Source organism: Lithobates pipiens, unplaced genomic scaffold (assembly GCF_037356315.1).
Source record: "Lithobates pipiens isolate NorthernLeopardFrog02 unplaced genomic scaffold, aLitPip1_a1.2 Scaffold_1, whole genome shotgun sequence".
In the NCBI taxonomy this organism is placed as follows: domain Eukaryota; kingdom Metazoa; phylum Chordata; class Amphibia; order Anura; family Ranidae; genus Lithobates; species Lithobates pipiens.
The window spans coordinates 139,197,035-139,210,017 of NW_027507685.1; the positions used below are offsets into that span (position 1 = coordinate 139,197,035).

General features: G+C 41.8%; 1 protein-coding gene across 2 annotated transcripts in view; it reads left to right on the top strand.

Annotated features, from left to right (window-relative positions):
* DDX31 (DEAD-box helicase 31) overlaps positions 1-12,983 on the top strand; it is a 137,681-nt gene that overhangs the window by 56,764 nt on the left and 67,934 nt on the right. For both annotated transcript variants that reach the window (XM_077477687.1, XM_077477696.1), the window contains exons 16-17: positions 3,525-3,575; positions 12,785-12,924. In XM_077477687.1, coding sequence (XP_077333813.1) covers positions 3,525-3,575; positions 12,785-12,924 — 191 coding nt within the window. The remainder of the gene's footprint in view (positions 1-3,524; positions 3,576-12,784; positions 12,925-12,983) is intronic.

Below are 12,983 nucleotides of genomic sequence, written 5' to 3' on the forward strand. Positions count from 1 at the left end.
CTTTGATTGACAGCTGGCATTTGTTGTGATTAGAGTTTCCATGCCAATAAGGCAGCCATACACAATGCAGTGAGGAAGACTTGTGTCTCATAAACAGGCAGCAGGAAATGTTATACCATCTTTCACCACTGCTGTGTTCTGCCGTTCACCAGAATTACAAGAGCTGAGCTCTTTCCTCTGCCATAATGCTGCGAGGAAGGAGGAAAAGCTGCACATTAAGGTTTTACTGGTTTGTGATGAGCTGACTGTCATGATGTAGAGTAAGACCCATGTCATACGAATAACAACTCGTGGGCTTGTTTCTGTGGAACACCAGATGAGTGAGGTATACTCCGTCATGAGGAGGAGACATCTCACTCTTCTGGCCAGTGATGGAACCATGAGTTGTCACTCTTCTAGCCAATGAGGAAACCCTCTCTAGTGATCCTGTGGCTGGTGAGTTGTCACCAGTGGCAGGATCACTAGTGTGATGGGGCCTAAGGGTTTGGGACCTAGTAGGCTTAGTATTTTTTTTAATTTTCAGAAATTCAGCAAAGGACTATATAGTAGAATATAATATTGGAATCAGCTCAAGATTGGCCTGTAGACCCACAACCTTTGGTGCCTGAAGGAACCCCTCTGCTAAGATCACCATTTACAGAACAATGTTTTCTTGTTTCGAGGCCTGAGCTGGCTTAGAATATTGTGATGTATATCAGCTTGTATAAGATGACAATACTTCTGTTGATCATAGAGAAGCAGATATGTGGCTGATGAATATGCAAGGAAAAGCTACCTCTGACTCTGACAGAGGCCTACAGCGCCTAATGGTAACTTTGAATCTGTTTAGAATCATTCTGTTTAGAATGCAATGGTTATGGCTGGATTATACATTGCTAAAGTGCCCCACCTTAATCGAATGTGGGGTCATGTGCACAATTCTGTATTGAGGAAAAGCTCAACAGGTTCACTTAACCACTTGCAGACCGGACCATTTTGCTGGTCAAAGACCAGACCACTTTTTGCGATTCGGCACTGCGTCGCTTTAACTGACAATTGCGCGGTCGTGCGATGTGGCTCCCAAACAAATTTGACGTCCTTTTTTTCCCACAAATAGAGCTTTCTTTTGGTGGTATTTGATCACCCCTGCGGTTTTTATTTTTTGCGCTATAAACAAAAATAGAGCGACAATTTTGAAAAAAACGCATTATTTTTTACTTTTTGTTATAATAAATATCCCCCAAAAATATATAAAAAAAATTTTTTTCCCTCAGTTTAGGCCAATACGTATTCTTCTACATATTTTTGGTAAAAAAAATCGCAATAAGCGATTATTGATTGGTTTGCGCAAAAGTTATAGCATTTACAAAATAGGGATAGTTTTATAGCATTTTTATTAATAATTTTTTATTATTTTTTTTTTTACTAGTAATGGCGGCGATCAGCGATTTTTATTGTGACTGCGACATTGTGGGGGACCCATCAGACATTTTTGACACATTTTTGGGACCATTGTCATTTATTCAGTAATCACTGCTATATAAATGCAGTGATTCCTGTGTAAATGACACTGGCAGTGAAAGGGTTAACCAGTGGGTGGCAGTGTAGGGGTTAAGTGTTCCTAGGGGTGTGTTACTAACTGTGGGGGGGTTGGGCTTTCATTTAGTGAACACTGATCTCTGCTCCAATCACATGGAGCAGAGATCAGCGTCACTAGTTGCTAGGCAGAATGGAGAAATGTTGTTTACACAGCATTTCCTCCATTCGGCCGCTCCGTGAGACGATCGCGGGGATGCCCGCGGCGATCAAGTCCGCGGGTCTCGCGACCGGACTCACGGGGGTCCCGACCAGCGCTGGCAGGGCGGCATTGAATATTGGACGTACCTGTACGCCAATATGCCTGCCCGTGCCATTCTGTCGACGTACATCGTCGTGCGCTGGTCGGGAAGTGGTTAAAGTAGAACTTCGTAATCTCCAAAAAATAAAAGTGTATTATCAGCTAGTTTCTTTCTCGCTATGTATGAAAACTGCTAACCTGTAATTTGCTGCTGTTTTAGCCATTGCCTTCTGTTGACTTAGGCCTCATGTACACCGCTGCTGCTGCTAAACGGATGGATGTTTAGGAGCAGTTGGGCATTTGTTTCAACTGCTCCTGAACTCTCCTCTGTTATCTTATCAATACATATACACTGAGTCATTTATAGTGGTTTCTAGGCAGTTGAGTTTAGATGCCTTTTTTGTAAAGCAAAAAAAATGAGTTCAGACGCTGAATTTAGAGGCATTTCAAGCGCCAACTTGCATTTTGCCACGTTTTTGTTTACGTCCCTGTACATTAAGCCTTATAAAAATATCAAATTCACAGAGTAAGTTTTTGATATTGAATTGATACCTCACGCTTGTGTCTTGTGTCTTCTCATTATCCCGAGCTCGTGGGAGTGACCTGATACAGCAGAAGGGAAACAAAAGTCTGCAGCAGATTTAGCCCCTGGGGTACTGCTGCGTAACCCAACAACTTGTCGGGTTATTTTTTGCCATCTGTGTCCCATTGAGGAGATTTCCCTTCTCCTCAGGAAGTACGTGGAAATCCCTCCAAAGTGTGGGAATCCCTGGTTGTCACCAGAACTAGTGTCTCCATTTGAAGCTTTTCACTCTATTCCTGTTCTAGGGACAACCTACAAATTGGACATTTCTTTCACTTTTACTTTCGAATAAAATGTTCAACAGGACAGAGGATGTGGACCTCCCTTTCTACCTCTACTCTATACAAAACTAAACAAAAAACAACAAAGTTTTGCCTTTAGTTATAGTTTAATTTCCATCTACCCCAGATACATATGCTTACCTTTCTTTTACTTCTTCAATGCTAAATTATGCTGCCTGGAGTAATTAGAATAAGCTCTCTGTGAGCACAAGGTTTGGGGCTTACCCAGTGCTAAGGGCTCTTACCCATCCCCGTGTGCCCGTTTTGGATGCATGAATGCCTAGTCACCAAGCACCACCACTATAGTGATGGGGGAACAGGATTGAGTCAAAGGCTCTCCATACTTTTAATTACCGAGTATGAAATGTAATTAAATATCAGCATGGTGGAGAAGTAAATAGAAGGTATGTGCATCTTAAGTGGACCTGTTACATTGGCCTCTATAGGCAAAGGACAAGTTCACTTTTAGATTGTTTTGTGGTTAATGAATGTTAAGGGTTGAGTATAGGGGGCTAGGTGTACAAATTAGGTTGAGGCTACAGTGCTAAATTGAGTTTAGGGGCTAGTTAACTATTATATTGGTGCTAGATGATAAATCTTTAATCTTGGTGTATTTCCTTGTTCCTGGCTGTATGGAACAGCGATTAAAGGAAAGGTAAGTATGTTCTTCTGGAGAGTAGGGCATTAATCAGACCTGTTGCTTTTCCCTGTTTGGACAATACATTTCTAATACATTTAAGATTTGACTGTCTTTGTTCTTTATAAAGCACCGATAACTGCCAATGATTCTGGCTTTGGAAAAGGGCTGACATTAAATTCTGGATTGCTGTTCTGTCTCTTTCAGGATGTTGCTGCTCGTGGTCTGGATCTCCCTCAAGTGACCTGGATTGTACAGGTATGTCTACATCTTGGCTTTTTTATTTGTCACACAAAGTACTGTATATTGTTATGTATTTGGTGACTCCTTTGCAAGCCCTCAATATTTGTGATAAGCATACAATTATAGAAGTGGGGAATTAGTAATGCTATTTGGCAAATATTGTAGGTAGACTAAAGTCGGAAAGTAAACTCAAGATGCAATAAAGTACAATGATGGACTTTGAAATAAATGTGTAAAGATCCTTCTCTTGAACGCGGCAAGGCGTGCAGTCCTGCCCTCTGGAAACAGGTTCTCCCCATGACAATCACACTGTGGTTCTCTAAGATTACTGAGCTCCATCACATGGAAAATATCACGGCTACTCTGAAAGGAAGGGAGGAAAAATTTCAGGTGCACATGGTTCCATTGGACAATATTTACCTGTTCTCTGTGATATAAAAATGCTCCTGGCAGGTGTGGACTGAATCACCTAAACCCTCTTCTTTTAAACTGGAATGGAGTCCAGGGAGTTCAAGGCTACCGCCGACCCCTTCTTATTCCTAATTCCGCTTTTCTCTCTTTATTTAGCCCCTTTTCCCTTCTTTTTCCTTATTCTCGATTTCACTCTCTTTTTCTTGGTATTTCTTCTTCTGAATAGCAATATACCAGGTGGGAGTCAACCGCCAACAAGCCTGTGGCTGATGGCCCCTGTACACAGGAAGCAATGTTATATGCTTTTTGGATTGTGACATCTTCCCTGAAACACCTTACACACAATTGGAATTTTCCTTGCCTATATGCTTAAATTATGTTTGGTGGTCCTGTATTTACTACCCTGTGCTGTTGAAAATTGTATAAATAATAATAAAAAAAAAAAAAGGAATATGCTCTTAAACTCTTAATTTTAAGTACAAACAAATGAAACAAAGGGCGCAAATGCCTAGTGCATGATCCACATGAAACTCCTCTGGTTGGATGTCCTACAGCCAGCTGACAAGTTTCGGGGGACTTGTCCCCTTCTTCAGAGCAAGGCTGGTATGCACATCTCCTCCATTCCCTTATAAACTTGAAAGTGTAAAAATATGTATGTCTATAGCTAATATATATAATTAGGGATCGATCAATTATCGTGCAGCCGATTATCGGCAGCCAATATTCACTTTTTTCAGAAGTATCAGTCAAAAAACTGAAACCGATATTACCGATATTGCTTCAAGGGGTTTGCTTTATTGTAATAACAACCGATGTGGCTCAGCAGCCACTGGGCTGTTATTACAAGCAGCGGGACTCCCGAGCAACCAGCCGATACATCCCCTGGCTGGCCGAAGACCCGAACAAAGCCGATTGCTTTGTTCAGGTCTCCTATCTAGTAACCAGGAAGCGATGTCATGATATCACTTCCAGGATTACAGGCATCTTAAAAGCGCCAGGTTTAAAAAATAAAGTATTCAAAAACATCAATCCTGACGTTTTGAATACTTTCAAGTGCAGAGGAGGGGTTTGGGGTCTTATAGACCCTCGATCTCTCCATGCGAATGCCTGTTAAGCCCCATACACACTATAAGATTTTCTGTCTTCAGATTTACCAAAACCATGTAGTGCAAGGGCCTGCCTGATTACATACAAATTGAAACGCCTAAGTTTTGACCTCATATGGTTTTGATGAATCTGAAGGGAAAAAAAATCAGCAGTGTGTATGGGGCTTTACTGTAAAATGGGATGTTTACATTCCTTTTGGCAGCAAAACAGGGATAAAAAAAAACAACAAAAAAAATTAAAAGGACAGTGTAAAAAAAAATTTTTTTTTTAAATGTACAAAATATCGCCAATTAATATCGGCTATCAGCAGGAGAGGTGGCCAAAATATAAGTATCATATTGGCCCTGAAAAAGTTATATCGGTTGATTCCCTAATAAATATACACACACACACACGCATCAATTATTCTAGGTACACTTGCCCACAGTTTTTTAAGGAATTCGGCAGGTAGGTTGTTCCAAACATCTTGGAGCACTAACCACAGATCTTCTGTGGATGTAAGCTGCCACAAATGCGTCTGTCTCTTCATGTCATCCCAGACAGACTCCATGATGTTGCATTTGCCCCTTGTTTTTTCACATGGCAAAATGTGTGATGTGTGTTTGCTTCTGTGTTTGGTGTGCCGTTAACAATTAATGGCACTGAAAGCGCAACTAGTAATTTTAGGTGTTTAACCACTTCAATACTGGGCACTTTTACCCCCCTCCTTCCAAGACCAATTTTCAGCTTTTAGAGTTGTCACACTTTGAATGAGAATTGCGTGGTCATGTAACACTGTACCCAAATAAAAACTTTTTTTCACACAAATAGAGCTTTTTTTTTTTTTTGGTGGTATTTAATCAGTGTTGGGGTTTTTATTTTAATAAAAAAAAGACCGAACATTTAAAAAAAAAAAAGCATTTTTCTTAGTTTCTGTTATAAAATTTTGCAAATAAGTAATTAATAAGTAAAATAATTTTTGTCCAAAAATGATGCTGCTACTTTTCTTTGGCAAAAATAACACAAATCAGTGTTTATTTGGTGTTGGCAGTGATGGGGGACAGACGGGTTTCTTATTGGGACACTGAAATGTGTATATGGACAGGGGTATACCAGTGGTGCTTGGTGTACTTTGTGGGGTGATCTCTAACAGCTCTCTGTGTAAAATCCTCCTCACACAGAGAGCTGTCAAAGATCTGCAGATTCCCGCTCCCCCCCCCCCATACTGAGCAAGGTGGGGATAACTGTCACACAGACACGCGTCTGTGTTTACATTGTGACGGCTGTGATTGGACACAGCCGTCAGGTGATCAGGAGGGCCAATCGCAGCGCCCATATCTCGATCTCTGCTCAGCTGGATCCTGTGATCATAATGCAAGCACTTGTTCTGAGGGACCTTCCTGAACGTCCACTCAAAACGAGGAAAGGACCACCCAGCCGTTTATGTGCAGTGGGAGGTAGATCAAGATGGCCATACACTATGCAATCTGATTGTGTATGAAGTGAGAAGGGTGTCACTGATTGCATTTCATTTAAAAAATGTGCACCTGGGAATGGGTGGGTGGATGATGCAGGGTGTGTGCTAATGAGGTCAGCTGGTCAACTCCTTCTTGTGTCATGACCTACAGTCTGTAAGGAAGAAGACATTACTAATGGAAATGTCTGGAAACAGGGATTAAGACAAGAAAAGTAAGTGACTGTAGATTTAATGAAAACAATTTGATATTGTTGCAAAAAAAGTATGTGAATGCTATATTGGTGCATAGGGGAGCTTGAATTTCTAAGAAAAAAGTGTATAAAGGTGAACTTGCACTTTAACACAAGAGGTGAGGGCTATCTAAATGCTTTACCTGAAAATTTAACCATGCTGCAGCATACCGATATTTAAGTTGCTGCCATTAATTACTCCTCAGTCTTTTGAGTATCTACAGCAGTCCCAACCTTAGTAAGCGGCCGGTCGCAGCATGGCCGTGTTTGGATAAGTACGCAATCTGCATGTAACCCTCACTTCTTATGGAAGTTAAAGGGGGTTGTAAACCCTTGTGTTTTTTCACCTAAATGTATCCTATACATTAAGGTGAAATAACACCTGGCTGTGTCTGTCCTCCCAGCCTCCCTCTCCTTTCCTGAGCCCTGGAATTTCACACACCAGAGACGCACTGTCTTCCTCTGCCTGGTGTTCTCGGCTTTTGATTGGATAGATTGATAGCAGCACAGCCATTGGCTCCCGGGGGGCGGGGCCGAGTACGACATTCGTGTCTATGGATGCAAATGCTGGACTCGGGAGAGCACCAGCAAGATAACCCCCTTGGGAGAGCGCTTCTCCTAGAGGGTTATCTGATGCGGGGAGGAGCCACGAGGGACCCCAGAAGGGGACTTTTGGGGCCAATGTGCAAAACGAGCTGCACAGTGGAGGTATGTATGTTGTTTAAAAAAATAAAAATAAAAAACGATCCTTTACAATCGCGTTAATGAGCTGAGGGCTGTAAATACCAGCCAACTTCTTAATTTTATCGAAAGAACCTAATCCTTTCCCTGGGCACCTCTATAATTCAGAAGTTCTATTCCCCATAATATAAGCTGTATTTGAAGATGGGGATTGTGTATTGTTCATTTGTAGAGACATGGGTCGGACATATGGCAGCAACAAGCGAGATTATCTCTGGATATATTGAAGATGGCAGGCGAGTTTGTTCCTTTTTCCATATACGGGAGCATTTGTGCGGTGTATGAACCCAGTCTCGCCCTAATCAAGATACAGAGCCTGCCCGATGTCACCTACCCATTCCTCACGTCAGCGACGTCTCTGAGAATAGATGCAAGCAGGCTAACGATGAGACGGGGAGCGAGGTGAAAGCGAGAGATCGGCAAAGGACAGCTTCTCAGGAGAGAGGTCCCATTAGCTCCAAATCTGGCATGCATTTTGTCTTCACATGTCACACTGCAGCGTTCCCTTGACAGCCACATCTGAGCCACTTCGGCTGCTTTTTAGTGTTAAGGAGCTGCATCGGCTGATATATTCCTTATGGGCTGCCGGGGAAAGGCCACAGTCTATGTTATATGTGGGGTAATTAGGGTGCCAAGAATTCCACCCGGCCATACGTCATTCTCCGTGTGTACATCATTGCCTGACAAGCCAGCCGTGTTTTTTTTTTTTTTGCACATGTTTGCAGTATTAAGCTGCCCAGAAATAAGATGCTGCATGTTTTTCTGTAGTTGCTGGCTATACCTAATATCCAGCGATGATCTAGGGTTTTACAGATGCCTTCCTGCAAGAAGTTTTTAAGGGTCAGTCTTTTCGATTGTGTTTGGTAGATGCTGGAGAGTTCATCTAACAAACTTTCGTTATTTGGCCCCGTTGGTGACAGTATGCAAAAACATTTTTTTTAAATTGTGAATATTTTTTTTAATTTAATTTCCTAATTTTCACAAAAAATTTGGCAAAAAATTACAACTACCAAAAACTCGCCATGCCCATAGAAGATTTCCCCTCCATTACTTTTCTGGGGACAACCCAAAATTTGGGATTTTCTTTTACTTTCCCTTTCAATGATAATGGTAAACAGCAGGAGGGGCAGCTGCCCTGGGCACTGTGGCATTATGTGAAGTAGGGGTGCACCACAAGGAGATTGGGGGTGATTTGTGTTGGAAGGAGGAATTTGGGGGCGACAGAGGGTAAGTATTGTTCTAGGAAAGGAAGTTTGGGGGTGCTAAAACTGGTGATCTAGGGGGATTTGTGTTAGGAGGGGGGAGGGTTTGTGCTAGAAGGGGGATTTGTGGGGAATTTGTGCTGGGAGGGAGGAATTTAAAGTAAGGGGGGGTGTATGAGGAGGGAAAATTTTAGGGGTAAAAGTTTTGTGCTAGGAGGGGTGAATTTTTGTTTTGGGGCAGGAGGCATTTGAGTTGGGGGGTTGGTGTGCAAATATTTATGCTAAGAGGGGGGATTTTAGCAGGGGGTGGATTAGTACTGGGAGGAGGGGGAATTAGCATGCAGATTAGTGTTCAGTGTTTTTTTTTGGGGGTGGGGATTTATGCTCATACATTTGGGGATGGGGGCGCAGTTTGGCATGCTTGCCTTGTGCTGTAGATTGGTGGTTTTCAACCCTGTCCTCAAGTACCCCCCAACAGTCCATGTTTTGGGAATTTTTCTTGGATAAAATAGCTTTCAAAATTACCAAGCCACTGACGCTGATTTAAAACACCTGTGCAAGATAAAGGAAAACCTGCAAACATGGCCTATTGGGGGTACTTGAGGACAGGGTTGAGAACCTCTGCTCTAGATGACCTTGTCCCAGCACTAGTAACCAGGACAGATAGAGGGGCAATCTCTTTACCAGAGGCACAGACAACAATAAAAACTCACAAGTGTTCTAATCTCTCTTTACTCTGTCCAAAGAAAAAAAAAAGTTTTTCCTTTAGTTATACTTTAATGTATTAATTTTGCCCAATATTGTGACAAAAAATTACAGCTCACCATACCTCTTACTTAAAACCTTGGACGGTCTGCTTTCCAAAAAGGGTAATTTGGGGGATATCTGTACTGTCCTGGCATTTTAGGGCCTCAAAAATGAGATAGTCCATAGTACATAAGAACTAATCAATTTTCAAGTATACAGTGAAAAAGTATTAATACAGCTTGAAATTTTCCACATTTTGTCATTTTTCAACAAAAAACATAAATGTATTTTATTGGGATTTTACGTGATAGACCAACACAAAGTGGCACATTGTGAAGTGGAAGGAAAATTATAAATGTTTTTCAAAATTATTTATAAATAAATATCTGAAAAGTGTGGCGTGCATTTGTATTCAGCCCCCTTTACTCAGATACCCCATCACTAAAATCTAGTGGAACCAATTGCCTTCAGAAGTCATCTAATTAGTAAATAGAGTCCATCTGTGTGTAATTTAATCTCAGTGTAAATACAGCTGTTCTGTGAAGCCCACTGATGTTTGTTAGAGAACCTTAGTGAACAAACAGCATTACGATGGCCACGGAACACACCAGACAGGTCAGGGATAAAGTTGTGTAGAGGTTTAAAGCAGGGTTAGGTTATAAAAAAAATATCCCAAGCTTTGAACATCTCATGGAGCACTGTTCAATCCATCATCCGAAAATGGAAAGAGTATGGCGCAACTGCAAACCTACTAAGACATGGCAGTCCACCTAAACTGACAGACCGGGCAAGGAGAGCATTAATCAGAAAAGCAGCCAAGGGGCCCATTGTAAATCTGGAAGAGCTGCAGAGATCCACAGCACTCCATAAATCTGGCCTTTACGGAAGAGTGGCAAGAAGAAAGACATTGTTGAAAGAAAGCCATAAGAAGTCCCGTTTGCAGTTTGTGAGAGGTCATGTGGGGGACACAGCAAACGTGCAAGAAGGTGCTCTGGTCAGATAAGACCAAAATTTTACTTTTTGGCCTAAAAGCAAAACGCTTTGTGTGGTGGAAAACTAACACTGCACATCACCCTGAACACACCATCCCCACTGTGAAACATGGTGGTGGCAGCATCATGTTGTGGGGATGCTTTTCTTTAGCAGGGACAGGGAAGCTGGTCAGAGTTGATGGGAAGATGGATGGAGCCAAAAATACAGGGCAATCTTAGAAAGAAAACCTGTTTGAGTCTGCAAAAGACTTGAAACTGGGGCAGAGGTTCACCTTCCAGCAGGGCAACGACCCTAAACATACAGCCAGCACTACAATGGAATGGTTTAGACCAAAGCATATTCATGTGTTAGAATGCCAAAAATGTCACTCTCTAGATGTGCAAAGCTGGTAGAGACATCCCAAAAAGACTTGCAGCTGTAATTGTAGTGAAAGGTGGTTCTACAAAGTATTGACTTCGGGGGGCTGAATACAAATGCACACCACACTTTTCACATATTAATTTGTAAAAAAAAATCAGAACCACTTCACAATTATGTGCCACTTTGTGTTGGTCTATCACATAAAATCCCAACAAAATACATTTACATTTTTGGTTGTAACATGACAAAATGTTGAAAATTTCAAGGGCTATGAATGCTTTTTCAAGGCACTGTATATACCATCATTTGTAGACTTTTATTTTATTTATTTTTTGAGTACAAAACATACAAATAGACAAACAGTAAACCTGCCACAGCCTTGGGATTAGACCCACACAGGAGTCAGTGCCAGCCGGCAATTGGACTGCTTCCATTATTCGTGCCATACAGCTGTAGCATGTTACAAGAAAAGAACATACAAACAACCTAGTGCTGTATTGGCTCTGCTCAATTGAAATATCTAAGGATCAGATCTTTCAGTCGAGACCCAAGGGACCATAATAGATATCAAATGATCCCGTATCAAAGATTACGAAACAAAAACAAAAAAAAGTCACCCAAGTCACATCCACCCATAGAGTGGTATTATGTACATGCTCAGTCAGTCTGCGGTTGCCGTGGAGGCCTCCGCTAGCCATTTGGCCCACATTTTTTGGGGCATCCTCTATTTTGGTATGTTTCCTTATAGAGTGGTAGTACTTTATTGACATGTGTTTTCCATAGCAATCTGGACGGCGGGGCACATTTTTTTCAGCAGAGAGATCATTTTCCTGGCATAGAAAATCAGGAGTCCTATCAGAGTTCTCTCTGCGATCCCGGGGGGCTAATTCTTCTACTAAGCCTAGAAGGCATATCTGCGGGGTTAGGACTATATCTATTCCCACCACTTCTTGTATTACAGATAGTACTTGTGACCAGTAGTTTTTAATTGCTGGGCAGGCCCAGAAGATGTGAATAAAGTTGCCCGGATCCCCTCTACACCTCCAACACTCCGAGGACAGGGAGGTTCTCATTTCATGCAATCTATACGGGGTTATATATGCCCAGTGTAGTATTTTGTATTGTATGAGATGGTCTCAAGGTGAGACCAGGATTTTGAAGGGGAAATCCCACATGTCCTCCCAGTCCTCAGTCTAGTCCTGGGATGTCATGTGTCCATCGCTGACGGAGCTTTGACAGATCTGGAGAGGAGACCCTAAGGAGAGATGCATACAGGACCGAAGTCGGTTTCCTGGTGCATTCATATCTTGTGACCCTCTCCAGATCGGATTGCACTATCGTTTGTAGACTTTAACTTTCACACAGACTAATATACACCGATTTCTTTTATTTATACCATAGGAGTGTAGCATTTTGGCCTAAATTTATGATGAAAGATTATTTGCAAAATTTTGTAACAGAAACAAAAAAAGGTGTTTTTATTTTTTTTATTTTTTTTAAATGTGTCAGTATTTTTTTGTTTATATACTGTAGCAAAAAATAAAATACTCAGTCGTGGTTTTTATGGTTGAACTAGATGGACTTGTGTCTTTTTTCAACCTGACTAACTATGTGCTTAAATACCACCAAAAGAAATCTCTATGTGTGTGAAAAAATGATATACATGTAATTTGTGTACAGAGATGCTTGAATTCACATGAGCTGAAGCCACATAAGATAACATGAGCTAAGAATGTCAAAACTATGGGGGGGGGGGGGGGACACCTTTCCCATGGTGCAGTTGGGGCTTCCCATATGGGCAGGTGGAGCTGTCCTGGTGATATGGTAGCAGGGAACAGTACAGATATTTGTAGGGTGCAAGGTTATAAACTGCATGATAGCTCTTCTCTCATTACCAGAAATAGATGATAAACTGTCTACTGTGATACACCGGAGTTCCTCTTTAATATTGTTACACTTTTCTCAATCACTTCCTAGTACAACGCTCCAGCAACTGCTGCCGAGTACATACATCGCGTCGGACGCACAGCGAGAATTGGTGCCCAGGGGAGCAGCCTGCTCATTCTTATACCCTCCGAGGCCGATTATATGCAAACCCTGGCGGGTCACAAGATTAGGTGAGTAGAGTACAAACGGTGAGACATCATGGGATAAAAGTCCATCATCTCTCATAGGA